The sequence below is a fragment of the Chelonia mydas genome, chromosome 24, assembly GCF_015237465.2.
Source record: "Chelonia mydas isolate rCheMyd1 chromosome 24, rCheMyd1.pri.v2, whole genome shotgun sequence".
In the NCBI taxonomy this organism is placed as follows: domain Eukaryota; kingdom Metazoa; phylum Chordata; order Testudines; family Cheloniidae; genus Chelonia; species Chelonia mydas.
The window spans coordinates 9,333,393-9,355,451 of record NC_051264.2 but is presented as its reverse complement, the minus strand read 5'-3'; the positions used below and the strand labels follow the sequence as shown (position 1 = coordinate 9,355,451).

The 22,059-nt window shown below is 58.1% G+C and overlaps 1 protein-coding gene across 2 annotated transcripts in view; it reads right to left on the bottom strand.

The window, feature by feature from the left end:
- SEMA6C (semaphorin 6C) overlaps positions 1-22,059 on the bottom strand; it is a 94,839-nt gene that overhangs the window by 30,142 nt on the left and 42,638 nt on the right. For both annotated transcript variants that reach the window (XM_037883260.2, XM_037883259.2), the window contains exons 3-10: positions 6,111-6,313; positions 5,514-5,628; positions 4,035-4,092; positions 3,548-3,604; positions 2,583-2,684; positions 1,761-1,851; positions 976-1,098; positions 324-412 (exon numbers count right to left, since the gene is read on the bottom strand). In XM_037883260.2, coding sequence (XP_037739188.1) covers positions 324-412; positions 976-1,098; positions 1,761-1,851; positions 2,583-2,684; positions 3,548-3,604; positions 4,035-4,092; positions 5,514-5,628; positions 6,111-6,228 — 753 coding nt within the window. In that variant the 5' untranslated portion in view covers positions 6,229-6,313. The remainder of the gene's footprint in view (positions 1-323; positions 413-975; positions 1,099-1,760; positions 1,852-2,582; positions 2,685-3,547; positions 3,605-4,034; positions 4,093-5,513; positions 5,629-6,110; positions 6,314-22,059) is intronic.

The window sequence follows — 22,059 nt, the reverse complement described above, 5'->3', positions numbered from 1 at the left end:
GGCAGGGATTTAGAAAGTGGCTTAAAGGGTTCAGGGATCCCCTCATCTTTTCTGTCTATGGGATTTAGATGCCCAGCTCCTTTTGATCCCATTGCAAAGCCCAGGCTGGGAGGTGCTGGGCATGGGCACCTTTGGCCGTCAGGGCGCTACCACATCCAGGGACCGGGGTATGGCCATACTGGGCTGTGGGTGCCACCAGGAGGCAGCCCAAGAGGGCACGGTGCCCCCGACCATCAGCATGCCAACCCCTACCCACCACGGTTGCACCCCACCCCTTGCGGCCTGGCTACGCTGAGTCCCCTCGGCCCCCGCTCAGCACTCACCCTGCCCAGTGTGGTGTATTCCATGGAGATCTCCCGGAAGAAGAAGTAGACGTAGTTCCCGTACTCCAGGGCGTGGAGGAAGTGGGGCTCTGGGGGGAGGGGCAGAGACGGGGGGGTGAAGTCGGGAGGAGCCACATAAGGAGCTCAAAGCACTTTGCAAATATTAATTCAGGAAGCCTCAGAGCCCCGCCCCACCGAGGGCTGGGTTAATGTTATCCCCACTACACACGGGGGAAACTGAGGCAAAAGGTGGGGAAGGGGCTTGCCGGAGATAGTAGCAGAGCCAGGGATAGAATCCAGAAGTCCAGTCTCACCTGCTCTAACCACTAGACCCCACTCCCCTCCCAGAACTGGGGAGAGAAACCAGCAGTCCTGACTGCCTGCCCGCTCTTCTAACCACTAGACCCCAATCCCCTCCCAGAGCTGGGAACAGAACCCAGGAGTCCTGGCGCCCAGCCCCCTGCTCTAACCACTAATCTATGCTCCCTGCTAGAGCTAAGGTTCCTGCTAGTTCCCTTGATATGAGTCATTTGCTTCCCTGGGACAGCTCCAAGCAAATTCTGGCCTGGGGGGCAAGGCTCCCAAATACAATGTATTCCTGCTGCTCTCCGGCCTCCATCCAGGGCTTCCCCACGGCTTCCGGCCCCCTCACCTCGCAGCCACTTGGAGTCGTACTTGATGGTGCGGAGCACGGGACTCCTCTCGCCCAGGCTGCGGTAAATCACCGCGTCACTGGCCTGGAAGTCTGCCACGGTGGCTGAGTACAGGTTCCCGTCTGGAAGAGGGGAGGAAGAACAAGAGAGAGGAGAGGGAGGGAGGGAGAATAAAGGGAAGATTAGATACATAGATAAATAAATAGAGGGAGATGTGTGGGGATGGATGGATGGATAGATAGATGGGGTGTATGGAGATAGATAGGTAGATAGAGGGGTTGACCGGGGTAGATAGATAGATAGATAGGGGGTGTATGGGGATAGATAGATAGATAGATAGATAGGTGTATGGGGATAGATAGACAGACCCCACACCCCCCGACGTCAGGGTGTCAGAATGCAAACCCCCATGTGGGTCAGAACTGTGTGCCCCCCCCGCAGCCCCAGAACGACCCCCAGGTCTGGACACCCTGGGGGAGAACAGGGGTCCGAACCCCAGAGAATAAGCAATTGACTCAGCTGAGGGTGCACGTTACAGGACTACGCTGCTCACTGACATTACGCTTTAAAGTCTGTGACCAAACAAAGGGAGAAGCGGCTTTTCCCCCGCACAGGGCGACCCCTCTGCCTGCGCAATTGCGTATTCAGTGGGGATCAGACCCCCTGTTCTCCCCATGGGGTGTCTGGACCCTGATTGTCACCCCCCCATCCCAGCACGGCATCCGGAGGCTGGCTGCACCACTCAGTCTGTGTCCCACCACCCACCGAGGGCGTGGCAGCGTACCTGCAAAGAGGGCAACGTTGGTCTGCTTGGCATCGAAGGGGCAGCGGGCCTGGCCGTTCAGCTCCTCCCCTTCCTGCTCCAGGCTGCTGATCTGGGAACCAAGGGCCAAGGTGAACTCATGAGCCACGCAAATACCACCCCAGGGCCCCACAGGAGAGCACGCCACAGCGATGCATGGGGCCCCGTCAAGAGAGGGCTGGGCTGGCCTGACCCTCACAGGTCCTGGGTGGCCTGAGTGCTGCCCATGTAGCTGATGGCCACCCATCACATTTGATAGGGAGACGCGGCCCATGGGGCCTCCTGCTCCCAGCATGCATTGCCCCACTCTGACTCTGAGAGAATCGGACAAGGCGCGCTCATATCTGACCTGGGGGAGACTCCAGTCTGTGGGACCCACTCACTCCTTGGCCTCTCTGCCGAGGCTGCCCACAAGGGGGTGGTTTCTGAGTCCTGGACACCTGGGCTGAGCCCTAGCAAACTCATTTCACCCGGGGGTCACCCAGCAGCCGCCTGCCGGCCCAGCCTTTGAGCCCTGAGCCTGGAATGGAACCTAAGAGCCTGCTGAGCTGGGCCAGCCCCTGCAGCACGGTCGCTGGAAGTTCATTGGCGCCTAACAAGATTTGTCCAGCCATGTGGGCCACCAGGAACAGCCCTGAGCGTGTGCAGGGTGCAAAGTGAGAAAGGGATCCAGCCAGCAACCCGTGTCCATCCACCCCCCAAACCCCACCACCTCAGCCCCTGCATGAGCTCAGCTTGGTCCTCGTGGGGCTCTGTGATGCTGCAGACAGACCAGTGCGGGGGATGGGTGGCTGGTGCCCTCACCTTGTAGGTCCGACACATGGGATTGAAGGAATTCGTCCCGCAGGCGAAGAGGGTCTGATCATTCTTGGGCACCAGCACCTTGATGTAGTTATAGCATTCGTCCTGCGGGGGAGGTAGCCATGATCCAAATTAAAGGGGATTGGGGAAGGGGTGGGGGTCACCTGGCATCGGGGGGGGAGGCATGGGTTTGCCTAGCACTGGGAAGGAGGGGTCTATGGGGTGGCTGTGGGCTTCCTGGAATAGGGGAAGTGTGATCAGGTGGCATGGAGGGGTAAAGAAGGCGGCGTGGTCAGCTGGCTGTGATGGGGATGGGGAGTGAGTCACCTGGGGTGGAGCAGGTGTGTACATCACCCAGCACCGGAACCTGGGTTAAGTGATGAGTGAGAAGGAAAAGAGACGGGAACAAGGAGATGTCACATTTCCCTAGCCCCTTCCAGCCTGGAGGATCTCAAAGCATTTTGGATGTTTGTGCCTAGAGCACCACTGGAATGCAGCCACCCCTGGGGTGGAGGGCAACATCTGAGGGGCACACGGGGCATGGCACAAAGCTGGGGGATGGGGCCCTGAACCAAACCCCCCTGAAGCTGTAGATGTCATGGGCTTTGGACTGAGCCCTTAGAGCGCATCTCCCAGGAAGGGGGGGATGAATCTCCCAGGTGCCCAGAGCTGCCCCCTGCTATAGGAGCTCAGACACCCATCGGGAATGGGCGACGGGATGGATCACTTGATGATCACCTGCTCTGTCCATTCCCTCTGGGGCACCTGGCACTGGCCACCTCCGGAAGACGGGATACTGGGCTAGATGGACCTTTGGTCTGACCCAGGATGGCCGTTCTTATGGGCGAGAGAGAGGCTCCAGGACTTGCACAGAGGCATTTTCAGACTCCAGCTCCCCCCTCTCCCTGGGGTGGCCTAGGAGGGAACATCTGTACAGGAACATCTGGAGGCGGAGCCACATTTCTTACCCGCAGCTTCCCACGCATGGCGCAGTTCTTCATGTCCTGGGTCTTCCAGGTGAGATGCTAGAGAAGGGGTGGGGGGCAAAGGAAGGGGATTAGGAGGGGCACAAAGGTGTTCTGGGGGGGAGCATGACACCACGCAGGCTCTGGCTAAGGAAGGGCAGGGCAGGATGGCAGCTGAGGTCACAGGCTGCTCTGTGCACAGCCTTGGCCAGCAGCTTTTAACTCTGAGCAGGGTGGGCCAAGAACGCCCAGGCCACTGTTCTAACCCCTCGACCCAGAAGTGAAATAGAACCCAGGAGTCCTGGCTCCCAGCCCCCAGCTCTCACCGCAGAAGAACACTCTCTCTGCAGAGCTGACAACAGAACCCAGGAGTCCTGGCTCCCAGCCCCCTGCTCTAACCACTGCATCCCATTCTGACATGAGGGAAGATTGCCAAACAGTCCCTCCCACCCACCCTCGTACCACGGCCGCGACTCCCCTTCCTCCTTACCCTCTCGGGATAGAACTCCTCTGGGGTCTGGCTGAGGTCAAAGGCATAAACGTGGTCCCTGTGGAGAGAGAGCAGGGAACGTGACTATCTCCCGAGCACGTGAGGAGGCAAAAGGACCACGGCTGGGGGCAGAGGGGGGTTGTGATGGTGTCTGCGCATCGGTGTCATGCGCAAGGTGTGTGAGAGGGCTCTGGTTGTGTGAGGGGAGTGCAAGCTGTGTGCTGGGACCCTGCGTGGGATGGGAGAGGAGTGCGCTGTGGCTGGGGGGGGGGGGTGAGGCCACAGGCACCCTGCGGTTGTGCGAGGGCTGGGTGGGGTGTGTGCTGTGGCTGGGGGCGTGCGTAGGAGGGGATGCACGCACTGTGGCTGGGCGAGGGGCGCGTGCACAACCGTGGCTGTGTGAGAGGCATGTGAGGTGTGTGCCGTGGCTGGGGGGTGTGGGGCGGGGTGTGCACACGCGGTTGTGCAAGGGGCACGTGAGGCGTGTGCCGTGGCTGGGGGCGTGTGGGAGGGCTGTGCTCACGCTGTGGTTCTGCGAGGGCCGGGGAGGTTTGTGCTGTAGTTGTGAGGGTGTAGGATGGGGTGTGCTCACTCCAGCTGGGCGAGGGGGCGTGCACACATAGCTGGGTGACGGGGTGTGGGCATAGCTGGGTGACGGGGTGTGGGCACAGCTAGGAGAGGGATGTATGTACACATGGCTGGGCTAGAGGCGTGCACACACAGCTGATCGAGGGGTGTGCACACACAGATGGGCGAGGGGTGTATGTACACATGACTGGGCGAGGGGCGTGCACACATGGCTGATCGACGGGCGTGGGCACGCAGCTGATTGAGGGACATGCATACACGGCTGATCGAGGGGCGTGCACATGGCTGATCGAGGGGCGTATACACAGAACTGATCGAGGGGCGTGCACACATGGCTGGGCGAGGGGCGTGTACACAGAACTGATCGAGGGGCGTGCACATGGCTGATTGAGGGGCGTGCACACATGGCTGATCGAGGGGCGTGTGCACACAGTTGATCGAGGGGCGTGTACACAGAACTGATCGAGGGGCGTGCACACGGCTGATAGAGGGGCGTGTACACAGAACTGATCGAGGGGCATGCACACATGGCTGGGTGAGGGGCGTGTACACAGAACTGATGGAGGGGCATGCACATATGGCTAGGCAAGGGGCGTGTACACAGAACTGATCGAGGAGCGTGCACACGGCTGATAGAGGGGCGTGTACACAGAACTGATCGAGGGGCGTGTACACAGAACTGATCGAGGGGCATGCACACATGGCTGGGTGAGGGGCGTGTACACAGAACTGATCGAGGGGCGTGCACACGGCTGATCGAGGGGCGTGCACACATGGCTGGGCGAGGGCCTGTGCACACCGGCGGCTGGGCAAGGAGCGCAGGGGCCCCGCGCTGCATGTGAGGTGCGCCGGCGCGATGCCCCATGGGGGCTCTCTCTCTCTCTCACTCACCGCGCGGCAATGAGGAACGTCTGGTTGAGCCGCAGCATCCTCTGGAAGTCCAGGCCGAGCTGGGCAGTGTCATTGTCGCCGGCGAGGCCTCGGAAGCAGGGGTAGGGGGATGTCGCTGGTGGCAGAGAGCAAGGGCGGCCATTATACACTTCCACCTCCCCTGGCACAGGGTCCCCGCCCCGGCACGATGGCCACCAGTGACATCCCAACACTGGGGGGGGAGTAATTGGAGTGGGGACAGCGGCTGAGGGGAACCCCATAGTGCCCTTCATACGTCACCCCCCCCACTGATAGACCCTGTTCCGTTCCCAGGGGTTCATTCCAGACTTGGGGAGACACCCCCAGCTGGACACCCCAGCCCAGGCAGGGAACATGCCATTTGCTCTCCCTCTGGCGTGCGGGGGGGGGCGGGGTCCCAGCCACAGGCCATGCGGTCTAGAGGCTGTGGCCACTACGTGGCTCGCCCAGTGTCCTGTCCTGCAGGCGGCTGCCTCGGGCGACCCGAGCGTGGCAGGTCTCAGCCCAGGCCTGTGGCTCGACAGCCGTGGGTTCCCTGCTCCGGGGGGCAGCGTGGAGGGAGCGACCGGGCTGGCTTACTCGGCAGGCCCACGGTGCTGAGGGGAGCGAGGTCCTTGGGGAAGGAGAGCGCAGACGGCAGCAGGCATCGGCCCAGCAGGAGGAGCAGAGCGGCCGCAGCAGGGCAGGAGGGGGGCATCCTCGTGGCCTTCCCAGCCGGAGAGCAGAGCGGAACCGGCTGGGCCTTAGGACTGGACCATTGCTCGCTCGCCCATCGGCAGGCCCTGCGGAGACGGGGGGGGCTGTCACTGTCACATCCGCCTCGGAGCCCACGGTGCTGGCTCCATTCAGCTCCTCTTCCTCTCCAGAAGACGGAGGCGCGCCCCCACCGTACCTCACAAGCCCTCGCTCCACCCCAGAGCCAGGGCGGGGTGGACAAAGGGGCTGTGCCGGGTGAGCTTCCGGCACGCTCTGCCTCCCTGCCGACGCGCTCCAGCCCTGCCTTCCAGGCACCCCCTCAACTTAAGCTAGCGCCCCCCTGAGGTTGCTGCTGGTTGATGCCTAGTGGGGCATGGCACAGGAACGACGGGGGTTAATCCCTCCAGGGAGAGGGCTCTGAAAGGAGGGTGCTGTGCAGACAGAGAGGACCATCCGCTCCCTATGCCTGGGGTGCAGGACAGCTGGCACTGGGTCGGTCCAACCGGGCACAGGGGGGAGGGAATGGGAAGCACACGGGTGCCGTGAGCCAGGCTGGGCAGGCTCCAGAAAAGCCGTAAGGCCAAAGCAAGGTGGTCAATCCGCACCCACAACCTCCGCCCCCCCACAACAAAAAATTCATGTAAGGGTCTATTGGTAACAGCAGAGCCAAAAGGTCAATCGGAGGGAAAGGCAGACACAGGCGATTTGCCAGCATTGACTCACTAAGGCCCGCAGCATCCCTGCGAAGGCATCACCTCCTTGTTATACATATGGGGAAACTGAGGCAGGTGGGAGGCGGGTGTGTGACTACTCCAGGCCATACAGCTGGTCAGCTGCAAATATTGGGAAAGAACCCATAACCACTAGATCACACTCCCCTTCCCTAGAGCCCAGAAGCCCTGACTCCTACATTCTTCCTCTAACCATTGGATAACACTCCCCTCCCAGAGCTGGAGAGAGAACCCAGGAGTCCTGACTCCCAGACCTTGTAGCCTGATTCTTATTTACATTAAGACTCCTTCATGCCCCTCTGGCAGCATAAAGGGTCCATAAAGGGAGCATCAGCTTAATTTACCTCTGCTTTAAGGCCTCTTCATTTTGCCCTGGCTTTCCCAGCCCACCCACACCCCCGCTCTAACCACTAGACACCACGCCCAATGCCAAGGGGCCCTACAAGCAGCCACCTGGGACTTGGGGATGCTGAGGACTGCTGAAAACTCAGGCCTGTTCCAGGCAGGAGCACAGAAAGCCCTGCCCAGGGTGCACCCAGAATACCCCGTCGACGCGGGTGCTCTGGGAGCGCAGGGTCAGCCCCAGCGGGGACAGGCAGGGGCATGGACACTCCCCCCCACCCCCAACCCCCACTTTGTCCTGCGGGCTGGAGCTCTCCCCAGGCCAGGTTATAAAGCGGGTACCAGACCCTGATCCGGCCTGGCTCACACATGGGGCTGGCAAGCATTAGGGACTAGCAGCTGGCGCAGGGGGTCGAGTTACAGTGGGAGCTGCAGCCTAAGATCTGGGTTGTGAGGGGAGGAAGGGAGAGATCAGAGGGGGGAGAGCGCGGGGCGGGGGAGGGAGGGAGGGAAGTAACCCCATTCTCCTCCTTCCCCCCATGCCAGGTGACCCACACCTCTTCCCCGATCCCCTTTCCTTTGGATCACGGCTAACCCCCTGCAGGACGAATGCTAGGGTGCTGCGGCAGGAAGTATTAACAACAGCCCAGATACAGCAGCCCCACTGGAAAACCTGTTCCAGCCCCACTGATACTGGGCCGCGTGGAAGGCGCATGTGTGTGTGAGTGTATACCTGTGTGTGTGAGTGCATGTGTAAGGGGTGTGTGCTATGTAGACTCCTGTGTGTGTGTGTGTGTGTAATGGTTGTGTATACCTGTGTGTGTGCATGCCTGTGTGTGAGCAGGTGTGGGAGGTGTGTAAGGGGGGTGTATAACGGTGTGTATGAGGTGTATAAAGTGTGTGCATGTGTGTGTCTATGTTTATATGTGTGTAAGGGTTTATATGTGTGTAAAGATTGTGTGTGTAGACCTGTGGGAAGGTGTGTAAGGGGGGTGTGTGAGTCTATGTAGAAGTGTGTGTGTACAGGCTGTGAGTGAGGGGTCTATAATGGTGTGTGTGTGTGAGGGAGTGTGGGGCTGTGTAAAGGGAGTTGTACAGGCGGTGTGTGTGAGGGGGTGTGGGAGTGTAAAGGGCTGTGTATGAGGGGATGTGAAGGTGTACAAGGGCTGTGTGTGAGAGGGGATGTGGGAGTGTATAAGGGCTGTGTGTGAGGGTATATAAGGGGAGGTGTATAAGGGGTGTGTGTTCAGACTGTGTGTGTGAGGGGATGTATGGCCTGTGTGTGTGGGAGGTGTGGGTGTCTATGAGGGTGTATAAGGGCTGTGTGTGTGAGGGTGTGTGTGTGAGGGGGCATAGATGGGCGGTGTGTGTGAGGGGTACGGGGGTGTACAAGGACTGTGTGTGAGAGGGGATGTGAGGGTGTATAAGGGCTGTGTGTGTGAGGGGGTGTGGGAGTACATAAGGGGGTGTATGGGCTGTGTGTGTGTTTGTGCGGGATGTGGGGTGTAAAAGGGGTGTGTGTACAAGGGGGCGTGTGAGGGGTGTGAGGGTATACCTGGACTGTGTGTGAGAATGCATGTGAAGGTGTATAAGGGCTGTGTGTGAGAGGGGGTGTATAAAGGGGGTGTATAGGCTCTGTGGAGGGGTGTACAAGGACTGCGTGTGGGGGGGGCTGTACAACGGCTGTGTGTGAGGGAATGTGAAGGTGTATAAGGGCTGTGTGTGAGAGGCAGTGTGGGAGTATATAAGGGGGGTGTACGGCCTGTGGGGGGGGTGTACAAGGACTGTGTGTGTGAGGAGCATGAGGGTGTTAAGGGGGTGTGTGTACAAGGGGTGTGTGTGAGAGGTGTGGTGGAGACTCTCCCCAGCTACACACCCCAGGAGAGCCATCCTCTGGGCTGCTAATTAGCAGGCCCTGCCCACAGGGCCCCCCCCGGGTGCCGCGGGCAGCCAGTGCCCCGGAGCAGAGGCAGGTGTTGGCGTCAGCTCAGCCCGGTGCTGACGGGGGCTGACGTGGGTTGGGTCCTGCGGGAGCCTCAGGAAATCTCTCCGGTTATTCCAGGACAGAGCTTGGCGTCCCCGGAAAGTCACCGGGGTGAACCCGAGACAATTCCCCACCCTCCGGGAGGGAGGAGGCAGTTCCCATGCAGGCAGGATGTCGGCTCATCCCCCGGAGGGCTTCCCAGACCACAGGCAAGGGGGGGTAGAGACTAGCCAACTGGGGGGCAGGGAGACATGGGGATGCTATTGCAAAGCCCAGCTCAGCAGCAGTTTGGAGCAGAGCCCCAGATGGATGGACAGACAGACTTGTTTTAAAAGGAAAAACATGAAAACAAATTCTTTTCCGGACGAGTGTTTCCAGCTCCCCCTCCCCCGCTCTGACCACTAGACCCTACTACCCGCCCTGAGCTCCTTCCCAGCATCGAAAATAGAACCCAGGAGTCCTGACACCCAGTCCCCTCTCCCTGCTCAAACCACGAGAAACCACTCCCTTCCTAGAGCTGGCCATAGGAACCCAGGAGTCCTGACTGCCAGTCACCTGCCCTAACCACTGCTCCATGCCACCTGCTATCTCGGCGCTGCACCCTTTTCCCTTTGGGCCATGGGAGGAGTTGGAGACCTGCCCCGGGAGCGCCAAAGCCCAATTAATGCCCAACACGACGGCAGAAAACGACAGTTACAGTGAGGCCTGTGGGGTGAGCTGGGGGGGACCCATTCCAGGGAAGTTTTCCAGCCGGGAGCCAAGTGCCAGGCTTTATAAATAACCTGGCGCGGTCAGGCCGGAGTTGTGAGCCGTGATTAGCCGTGATTATGCCAGAGCTTTAGGGAGTGTCACCTGGGGGGCAGTGGGGCTGGGATCCCGGCTTGGTGCAGCAGGGGTTCGCCATGGGGGAGGAAGGAGAGAAAAGAGGAGAAAATAAGGCACTAAGGACAGAGAGATGGAGGGAGGCTGGGCTGAGCTTGAGAGAGAGGAGGAGAGGGGGGGAGAGACAGAGCATGCCAGGGACGGAGAGGGAGAGAAAGAGGGAGCGGAGCTGAGGGGGGAGAGCTCAGCCGGGAGGGGTGTGAGTATGGAAATGACTGGGAATGAGAGTGTGTGTGAGAACAAGAGTGTGCGTGGGTGTGTGTCAGTGAACGTAGGAATAGGAGTGTGTGTGTGTGTGTGTGTATATCCAGGCAGCAGGATGCATGGCGTGGGGTGTGTGTGAGTAGCTGGGCAGGGACAATGCATGGAGGGGATTACCTGGGACGGGGTGATGCGTGTATGTGTGTGTGTATATATATCCAGAAAGGATGAGGCAGTGTGTGTGTGTGTAGTCAGCCAGGGACAATGCATGGTGTGTGTGTGTGCAGCTGCGGGGGCAATGCATGGGGGCGGTCTAGCTGTGGGGGCCAGGGACGAATGGAACACCATTTCAAGGACACAGCCCCATAGCCATGTGCGAGCTCCAGCTCCGGGTCCTGGTGCTCCAGCCCCTGTGCCCTCAGTGGCTGCTAGGGCGGCCAGGCTGGGATGGCGCCTGCAGTCTAGACGCCAGGCCCTGGCTGATCAGTCCTGGCGCGATGCTGGCCATGCTGATGGGCCACCCGGGCTGTGGGCTCTGCAGTCCGACAGCAGCACCCGCTGAGTGGGAAGGGCTGGAGCCACTCACCCGCCTGGATCCTGGAGAGGAGCACCTGGGCTCCAACCCTGGCCTCCCTCTTGCTGTGAATCCCAGTGCGCCCCTGGGCACGGGCCCCAGACTGCCCCTGCCCTGCGAATCTGCCCCCACACAGAGCCCACTAGCAGCTGAGCAGCACAGCACCCACCACACCTGGGTGCCCGGGGTTTGGTCTAGGGTCAGCCCCCCACCCTCCTGTTGCTGTGCACCTCCTGGATGCAGGCAACATCTGTGGGAGTGCAGACAACAGCTGTCATTCCCATCACCTACTCGCCCCTGCCATGTATCCATCCATCCATCACCTACGCACCCATCCATGTACCTATCCCCTCCATCAGCTACACTCCCCTCCATGTATCCATTCCTTCATCCCCTATGTGCCCGTCCATGTATCCATCCATCTCTCCATCCCCTACACACCCCTCCATGTATCCATCCATCTCTCCATCCCCTACACACCCCTCCATGTCCATCCATCTCTCCATCCCCTACACACCCCTCCATGTATCCGTCCATCTCTCCATCCCCTACACATCCCTCCATGTAACCATCCATCCCCTCCATCACCTACACACCCCTCCATCCATTCTTCCATCCATCTGTCCAATGGCATAATACCCTATATATATACACCTATTGTGACTCACAGCCTTCACCTTCTCCCTTCAGTCCTGTGCCGCACACACATGCCCTCCTTCCCTCCATCCATCCTGTTCTGTACATACCGCTCCATTCCCTTCATCGCTGTCCGTCCAGTGTCACATGTACCAATTCATCACGACACGTACCCCTCCCTCCATTCCCGTATGCACTCATCTAACCTACCTCTCAGGATACCTGCTTCTCTGTCTACCTATCCATCCATCCATCCATCCATCCAGTGCCATACGTGCACCTCTCTCCATCCACCTATTATCCTACATGCTTCTCTACCGATGGGTTTTCCTGGAGAACCTGCAGGCAGCAGGATCTGGTCCCTGTGTCTTCACAGCAACCTAATTCTTGCTCAGATAGGGAGCTGGGGTGGGGTGTGCGTGGAGGGAGAGCAGGGGCTGGGAAGAGGGGAATGATTTGAGCTCGCCAGCAGGTTTGCTAGTCCCAGCACCCCATCCCCTCCCGTCAGCCCGAGCTCCCTGCTGCACTGCTAATTATGACGAGCTGCGCCATCCCAATCACCTGCTAATTGGAAGTTGGGACTGATTAGCTGGGAGCTGTAATTTGATTGTGATGAGGCACCAGGTTAGAACAAAGACAGGCTGCCAGGCGGCTCTGCAGGTCGCTTTCTTGGGCAATAGCCGGGAGGGGCTGGTGGGGGAAGAACCTGGCCCCCTGAAGACGCCCCCCAATGTCGGGCGCTGTTCTCAGCCATGTCCCGCTACTCCTTGCCGTTCACTCAATGGATCCGACGCACGGTCCCCCAAAGTGGGGCGGGGGGACCGGGACTCAGGAGCGGAGGGCGGTACAGTCTGTTGGCTTGGACTCGTGAGCATGAAGAAAGCTGAACTGACGCACTGGGGCATGAAGTGCAGCCAGGAGCCCTTTGCCAACAGGGGAAACACCAAGGCCACATCAAAAAACTCCATTCACGCCCAGGTCCGGTTGCTCAATCACACTTATCACCCCCCACAGCCAACAAGAGGCCCCAGGCTCCCGGTGGTCGCAGGGGACCTGGGTTCTCATCCCAGCTCAGTCACCTGCTGGATAACTTTGGGCTGGAGAACCCTTCCTCTCTCCGTGCCTCAGTTTCCCCTCCCCTGCATCTTTCTATTTAGCTCAGGAGGGCTTTGGGGCAGGGATTGTCTCTCGCTTCACATCTGTCAAGTGCCCGGCATAATGGGGTCCCTACCCCTACCTCAGTTGCTACCGTAAGGTAACTAAGCCATTGTAAAAGCCAGGAAATCCTGGTTTAAGTCACCCTTAAACCACCAGCTGCCATTTCTCCAGAACCTTGTTAATTGCCCTGCATCCAATGAAATGGAGCAGCTGCCGTCTCAGAGCCAGGAATAAGCAGCAGCAGCTGGGCAAGCCCTTGAGCCGCACGGTTTCTCTGTTTGCATCTAAACTGCTCCCTGGTAATAGGGGGAGATGGCTGCAGCAAACCTCAGGTCCGGCTGGGAATCGGCCGTTTATTGGCGTTTTCCAGGAAGTCTCAGCAGGGTCCTGCGGGAGGCTCACTGCATTTTGCTTTTCTTGTCTCCCAGCGCTTGTTCCTGGTGATTGAGTTACAATGAAAATACACACGGCGCCGGGGTTGATCATATGCTTCACTCGTGAGTGACTGAGATGAGAATTTGCCCCCCCTCCCCCTCCGCCAAGCTCACTGCCTGTCAGCAGCCAGGACACCAGAGAATGCTGGTTATGAACCTCCAGACAGCACTGAATGAGGGGCGAGTCAAATCACTCCATTGACATGGCTTGCCAGCTTAGCCGTATGTCACTGCCTGGAGACAGCCGAGCGCCTAGGTTAACATCCTCCAGAAGCTTGGTACAGTTAGGACGGCTTTACTGTTAACCTTGAGCAATGATGCCTAGTGGGTGGATTGCTACCCTGGGACTCAGGAGACCTGAGTTCTAGACCCACCTCTGCCACTAGCCTGCGGGGTGACCTTGGGCACCCGGTGCCTCAGTTTCCCCATCTGTGAAATGTGGATAATCGTACTGACCTCCTTTGTAAAGTGCTTTGAGATCTGTGGAAAAGAGGGAGCTGTTAAAGGGTGTCAGAATGCACAGAGCTCTCCCTGGATCCGGTCTGATTGCTTTTACAAGAAGCATGACAGTAGCGCGGAATGCCCCTAGCTGAGATCCGAGCCCCAATGTGCCAGGCGTTGCACAGACAGAGCAGGGAGCATCCCTGCTCCAGAGGGCTCCCAGCCCAAACACATCAAGGGACGGGAAAGGCAGGAACTTTATCCTCATTTTACAAACAGGAGCTGAGGCCTGGGATGCCTCGGGTGTAACTGCAGCTTGTATGGACACCCCCAAGCTAGCTTTACTCTAGCGAAGCTGTGGCAGGATGGATTTCAGCGTGGGCTAGCTGCCCAAGTAATTACCTAGCGGGTGGGGGGACTTGCGCAGCTGCTGCCAGGGCTTCTCTGCTCCAGCACCTGAGCAAGCCCCAGGAAATCTAGCGGGGGTACGTCTACACATGATGCAATCACACCCCACGATTGCAGTGTCGCCATAGCCTTAAGATAAGACAAGAGACAGCAGCTGGAGACAGCCGGGGGAGCACAAGGAAACCAGGAGACAATATTGGGCCAGCATGACGGGCAGTGAGATCTGTTTCTGCAGAGCTGGCCAGATCCCTTCCCTGGATCCCATTCCAATGAGGAGCCGATACTGATGGGAGGCTCCAAACCAGGTGCCGTGAAGCCAGCACGATATATGAAAAGCTGGGAATTTCGCGGCGAGAAACAGACCGCAAAGCCGCATTTCTAATATAGACCGAAAATTAATTTCTTCCACAAACTCCGTGCCTCGATCGGCACCATTCCCAGAATCCCAGCAGGGCACGCTCCGAGCTCTCCTTTGTCTCCTTTGATAAACTTGACGTTCCAGCTGATTTATAATTAGACTGATGGGGAAGGGGCCCTTTTATGTTTTCAACACCATTTAAAAATAGACAGTGAGTCATGTGGAGAGAAGGGTTCTTTTTACCCCAGGGCAGAGAGTAGCCAGCACTCAGCTCTCCCGGCTGCGGCTGGCCCAGGCCGTGGGCTGCAGAGCGATACACGCCGGGGGATTGCAAAGGTGGGCGAGGATCATTTGTCGCACTTGACAGATGGAGATAAATGAGGCTGAGAGATGGGAAGTGACTTACCCAGACCCACGCGGCAAGGAAGCAGCAGCGCTGGGTGTCTTGAGCCACCAGCCCCTGTGCTAACTGCTAGATCACACTGCCTCCTATGGCTGGGAATAGAAGCCAGGAGTCCTGGCTCCCAGTATACCCTACTCTGACCACTAGATTCCGCTCCCCTCTCACAGGTGTGAAGAGACTAGCAGTCCTGACTCATGGTCCCTCCTGCTCTACCTACTAGGCCACACGCCTTTCCAGATCTAGGATTAGAACCCAGGAGTCCTGCTGGTCAGGCCTGCCTACTCAAACCCACTAGATCCCACAGCCAGGAGTTCTGGCTCCCAATCCCATTGTACCTCTAACCCACTACACCTCACTCCCCTCCCAGAGCAGGGAATAGAACCCAGGAGTCCTGGCCCCCTGTCCCCTCCTAGCCCTAACCCACTACACCTCACTCCCCTCCCAGAGCAGGGAATAGAACCCAGGACTCCTGGCTCCCTGTCCCCTCCTAGCCCTAACCCACTACACCTCACTCCCCTCCCAGAGCAGGGAATAGAACCCAGGAGTCCTGGCCCCCAGTCCTCTGCGCTACAGCCTCCTGGGCAGCCTAAGGGTGTTGGACTCATGCCAGTCCTACCAGCTCCCTTGGAGAGTTCTGTGCCAGTCATCCCCAGTGTAACATTAACCCCCATTCCAGAAGCTGAGTAATGGGGGAGGAACCAGCCCCCCAAATGCCTCTGAGTTTAGAGCACACTGGACAGGCCTGCTGCTGAGGGGAGCCCCATTGCTTGGGGGGTGTACAACACTGGGCAGCACAAAGCGCTGGATAGACAGACATAACAATTCTGGGCCAGATCCTTACCCTAGTGGGCCTGATCCGTGGCCAACGTCCCATTGCATTGCCCTTATTGCATTTCACGGGAGCAGCCCCGGCCCCTAGAGGGTCCATCAGGCTCCGCCGTCTCTGGTCCCTGTAACTCGCCAGTGGGTGAAATGAGTTGGGGGAGCGGGGACCTTGGGCCACAAATGCTCCCAGGGGATTCATCACTCTACCAGCCCCTGACTGGCTGAGTCAGTCGAGGGGCCATGGACTACATGGTCCACGGCAGCCGAACGGTCTGGTCAGCCCGCAGGTCGACGTGTCCAAGACGAGAGGCCCTGGCGTGGGGTGGCGAGTGCAGAATCTTCCCCTTCTGCTGCTGCCCCTCCTCCCGGCCTCCAGCCCCCCCTCCTCTTCCCAGTCCCTCCCTGCCCATCCAGCCAAACCTCTCCCCCACCAAAGGGATTTAAATAACAAGACTGAACCCAAAGATCCCTGGCGTTACCATGGCATCTGCCCGCTCGCTCCGCATGCATGTTCTACCCCTTCCCCGCCCCCCTCGCCCGTGGCTGTCTTGTCTATTTCGTCTAGGGCAGGGGCTGTCTTGTCCGTACAGCGCCTGGCACAAGGAGGCCCTGTTCTCGGTTGGAAACCAGGTGCTCCCGTCATAAACAAGCTCCCCCGTGGATGAACAGAGTTGTTAAACTGGAACCTTTCGTAGCAATTTACCAGGCTGGCTCAGGGGCTTAATCTAGCCGGGAGCCTGCATCTGCCAGTGGCTGGCATCAGATGGAAAAGGCTGGCATAAAAAGCCCTCCAGGAGGTAGGGTAACCTGCCCCCACGAGTCAGAACCGGAGACAGTTTTTCTCTCCTAAGCAAAGGCCTCTCTGCTTTGGCTCTTCCCCATGGTGCCCAGGGAGGAGCGTGGACCGATTTCAGTCTAGCTCTGCAGGGCGGGGGAGGTGTTGGGTTTTTTTCCCTCCCGTTGTGCCATAAAAACGTGTCACAATTTTAAAGCCCAGCCGAAGGGAAGGGAAGGGCGGGGAAAAGCACAAATGCGAAGGACGACCCGCCGATAGGCTGAGAAACTGTCGAAACGGCAGCGCCGTCACGCCATCTGTCTGGGAGAAAGACACCTGCCTGGGTGGCACTATAGATAGGCCAGGAACGAGCCTGGCGCAGGCGCCAGCGAGCTGCTGTGATAAATGGGAGGGCTGCCAGACAGCGGCGGAGGGGGACAGGGTGGCTCCGGTGCATGGGGCCAGCTCATGGGGCCTTTCACCTCCAAGGCTAGGGCTGGAGATTGCCCACTGGATCCTTGGGCTCCTCTGTCTGTCTGCATCTGCTGTCTCTTGTCTTAGACTGTGAGCTCTTTGGGGCAGGGACTGTCTGTTTGTTCTGGATTTGTACAGCACCTAGCACCATAGGGTCTGGGCCATGACTGGGGCGCCTAGGCGCTGCTGTAATACACCTAATAGGTAATGTACCGCGCCTAGCACCATGGGGTCTGATCCATGACTGGGGCTTCTTAGTGCTACCGTAATACATCTAATAGACATTAATAATAACCCAGTAGCAGGCAAACTTTACCTCTGGGTGGGTCATTGCCTTCCATGGAAATGATTCATAGATTCATAGATATTTAGGTCAGAAGGGACCATTATGATCATCTAGTCTGACCTCCTGCACAACGCAGGCCACAGAATTTCACCCACCACTCCCACAAAAAAACCTCACACCTATATCTGTGCTATTGAAGTCCTCAAATTGTAGTTTAAAGACCTCAAGGAGCAGAGAATCCTCCAGCAAGTGACCCGTGCCCCATGCTACAGAGGAAGGCGAAAAACCTCCAGGGCCTTCCAATCTGCCCTGGAGGAAAATTCCTTCCCGACCCCAAATATGGCGATCAGCTAAACCCTGAGCATATGGGCAAGATTCATCAGCCAGATACTACAGAAAATTCTTTCCCGGGTAACTTGGATCTTACCCCATCTAAAACCCATCACAGGCCATTGGGCCTATTTACCATGAATATTTAATTACCAAAGCCATGTTATCCCATCATACCATCTCCTCCATAAACTTATCGAGTTTAATCTTAAAGCCAGATAGATCTTTTGCCCCCACTACTTCCCTCGGAAGGCTATTCCAAAACTTCACTCCTCTGATGGTTAGAAACCTTCGTCTAATTTCTAATCTAAATTTCCTAGTGGCCAGTTTATATCCATTTGTTCTTGTGTCCACATTGGTACTGAGTTTAAATAATTCCTCTCCCTCTCTGGTATTTATCCCTCTGATATATTTATAGAGAGCAATCATACCTCCCCTCAACCTTCTTTTAGTTAGGCTAAACAAGCCAAGCTCCCTGAGTCTCCCTGAGTCTCCTTTCATAAGACAAGTTTTCCATTCCTCGGATCATCCTAGTAGCCCTTCTCTGTACCAGTTCCAGATTAGATGGGACACAGGCATCCTCTTCCATGGAGGCCCACCCTTGGCAGAGGAATCAAGGTGGCTGTGTGTATTGGTGGGTGGGGCACTAGGTTAGGCTGTGGGAGCTGTGAGTTCCAGACACAGCCCTGCAATCTTGGGCCACTCACTCCCCCGCTCGGTGCCTCAGTTTCCTCTCCTGGCCTGTGTCTATTTTGACTGCAAGCGAGGGTGAGGGCAGCCCCTGTGTTTGTACAGCTCCGGGCAAAATGCGTCCCCCCCCCACCCCCCAAAGATGCTACTGCAGTACCAATGACAAGGCCCTGCAGTACCAGTGACAACCCAGCTCTGACTGTGCCCCCCGGTGGGCAGGCGCCGCAGAGAGGCCAAGGATGGGCCACGGAGTGTGAGCTCCTCTCCCTGCATCACAGGGCAACCCGCTGGGGCAGAGCCAGGGCATTCAAAGGACCCACATACGGTTCCTAAGAGCTGCCTGACCAAATCCCACCACCGGGCAGTAGTTTAGCACCCATTCTCGTCACGCGATCGGGTCTTTTCACCAGCCGGGCCTATATCGCAATATACCCCAGCCCAGCCAGATGAGCATCATCCCATCTCCCAGCACAGATCACCCAGCCCGAGCCGGAAAACAGCAAACCCCCAGGGCCAGGTTAGAGAGACGGGCCTGGAGCAACCCTTCCTGGGGAGTGAACTCCAAGGGCAGCCCGCCATACAGCAATGACAATAATGCTGGTCTCCGTTATCAGGGATATTTGCACAGCCCCGAAGCGTTATGCAGTGTCTCCCGGCACAATCCGCGACCCCTGTGGCACCAGAGATATTCACCCTCTCGGCCGACGTGCTGGGGATTTGAACCAGCGACCACCGAAGCGAAAGGCACAAGCCGCTACGCTTGAGCGAAGGCTCCCGAGGTGAGGCGAGAAGAGACACAGCTGTGCCAGACCAGGCACAAAGGGGGGAAGCTGCAACACACACACACACCCCCAGGGGTTACACAGCCTTTGCATCCTGGCAGCGCATGGGAAGAGCCACAGGGGTGCAACAATCCCACCACACACTTGAGGTCTGAGCTCTTCCCTGCCCCCTGGGGGGCGCCGGCGGGCCAGCCTTTCCACAGCGGGAGGGTTGGATTGGGCCCACCTGAGCTTGGCCACATTCATGCAGGGCGGACCAAGCCCTGTGTTACCCTGGTGGTCAGACGAGATGGTGCCAACGGTCCCTTCTGGCCTTGGAATTCAGGCCTCTGCTTAAACGGGGAAGGAGGGAGGGCCGGAGGCTGCGTGTGCATGTCGCAGGCGTGCCGGGGTGTGTCACAGGCGTGTTATAGGCACTGCGGGGTTGTAGACAGCTAGACATGACCTATAGCGATTGGTCACTCGGCTGTATAGGGATCGGTTAAACTTTCTGAGGACGATCATTTCTGAACCCTTTATAAAAAGGACCCGTTGGACAGGTTTCCCCATGCCCGATGGCGCCGCCAGGGCTGCGGCCCCCGCTGGCGTAAGCTGGCGAAGCTCCATTGCCATCCGCTGAGGGTGCAGGTGCTGGCATGAGGCCCCTGAGGCTGTGCCCCCCCACCCCCAGAGTGGGTCCTGCTCCCCCACACCAACCTGAGCTCTCTACAGCTGCCAGCCTGCCCGGTGCCGTCCTGTGATGCAGTCTTGCCTTCCAGGTGGTCCTGCGAGGGGCTCCAGGCAGCTGGCAGGGGGGCAGGGAAGGCATCAGAGCTGGAGGGAGGGAGGGTGCGCAGACAGGTTGGGTTGGGGGTGCCACCGTGCGGCTGGCTTGGCTGCCCTGCCCCGCTGAGGCCAAACAGGAGGCCACGGGTCGAAATCCTCCAGGTGCTGAAGAATCAGTACCTCTGGCCTCACTCCAGCTCCAGTTATTGCTCGTTGCCGCTGCCCGGACGTAGCTGCTTTCCAGCAACCGGCGGCTGGGATCCCTAGGCCAGTGACCGTGTCAGAGCTGCGGAGAGAACCCAGGAGTCCGGGCCCACCCCGCCACGGCCGGTCTCGCCCTTCCCCCCACCTCTCTCTCTCTCTGAATCCATCAGTTCTTTTTCCGCTCTATTATTTTTAAAGAAAGATCCCAGCGCTGCTGTCGCTGCCACACGCGTCATTAGCGCGGTTAATTACACTGCGGCTGGAAAGCTGGGCTCAGCCTCCTCCCCCCGCCCCCCGGCTGCCCCCAGCCCCTCGCTGGCACGGCACAGCCCTCCTGGCACTCACTGTGTGAGCATGGAGAGCAGGCTTTGGGCCGCTAGAGGTTATGGGATAGGGACTGGGGTCTATTCCCAGGCTCTGGCAGGGGACTGGGGACTAATGATTAGAGCGGGGCCCGGGGAAGCCAGGATTCGTGGGTTCTGTTCCCAGCTCTGGGAGGGGAATGGGGTCTAATGGTTAGAGGAAGGAGGTTGGGGGAGCCAGGATTCCTGGGTTCTGTTCCCAGCTCTGGGAGGGGAATGGGGTCTAATGGTTAGAGTCAGGCGGCGGGGGTGGGGGATAGCCAGGACTCCTGGGTCCTATTTCCTCACTCTGCCAGTGTGGCCCTAGGCGAGTTGCTTCCCTCTCTCTGTCCCGCCTCTCCCACCGAACAAAGGCTGTTGAGACACAAACACGCTCTCTCGGGTCCTTTCCCCACATTGCAACAGCTCAGTCCCCAGGAGGGGCAGCTGCAGAATGACGCTTAGCAGGCACAAGGCTAACGGCCAGCTACCCCACCTGTGGGTCTGGTCCCTGGTGTCTGTGACCACGGGGTAACAACCATGCATGGTGCTTGCAATAATGAAGATACCCTCGGGACCTGTTCCCACCTTCAAGCTGCCCCAGTCTCCCAAGGCAGCTTCTCCCATCCAACAGCATGGGAACACGGGGGGGACAAAGGGCATGGCTCTGCAGAGGGAAGATTCATCTCCTCTCCAGTGCTCAAATCCCCATGGCTCCCTTATCATCCCCGAGAGGGGAGATGGGAGCCTGGACTGCAGTTTCCAGACCTGACTCTCGGAGGAGGTGTCCCATTCTTGCATGTGGGACAGGGACGGACATGGGGATGGCAAGCTGCTCTGAGCCCCCTTTGAACACCTGTATCCAGGCAGCCCAGCCAAGGTATAAGTTACAGCAGTCCCGAGGTGGCTCTAACTTACTCTCTACTTCCCATGATCCCTTTGGGGGCAGAGAATAGCCAGAGCGCAGTGTGCTCTGACCACACCCCCAATGCTGTAGGGGGAAGGGGCTGGGAGCAGTGGCTAGCAGCAGGGCTGGTGCACAAAGAGGCTGTTTCCACCCACTCCAAGGTCCTTTTATGCTTCCAGGGTGGGGCAAAGAGGCCAGAGAATTGCCCTCCCCCCGGCACATACCCTCATCTCTCATTCAGCAACATTTTGTGGTTTAATGCAAATTTAATGGCAGACAATTAAGCTCTGCATCAAAGAGGATCCAGCCAGTAACAACCGCTCCCGCAGGCCCGTTCAGTGGTAATTTGTGTCAGCCTCAAATTGGTGCTTTGCTGCAATTTAAATATCATCTCTAACTGCAGATGCGTCACCTGGGCTGGGAACTTGTAGAGAAATCAGTGTGCCACAGGTAGAGAAATGGGCTGCATGTCTGGGTGGGGCGCTGAGCCCCAGCGCTACAGCAATAAACAAGTGGAGAGTTCTGGGATTCATCTGCTAAGGTCCTCTTTGTCCCCATTTAACTGGTGGGGAAACTGAGGCACACCACAATTTAAAAAAAATATATATGTATTTGGAGGTGGGAATAGAAGCGGGTCTCCTGGGTCCCCGTTAAGTGTCCTGCCGACAAGGCTACCCCTTTCCTACTTTGGTTTACAGTGCAACTGAAAGCCCCCTGATCACACTAGGCAGCAGGGCAACCAGCTCCTTACACAGCTGTCTAAAATGTGTAGCAAAAAAACAAAAACAAGAACTGCATGATCATGGGAGATTTCAGTTTGAGTGACACAAACTGGAGGTCTCATCCTGCCAGCTGCGAAACATCCTCGGAATTTCTAAATATTATAGATTGCAATTTCCTC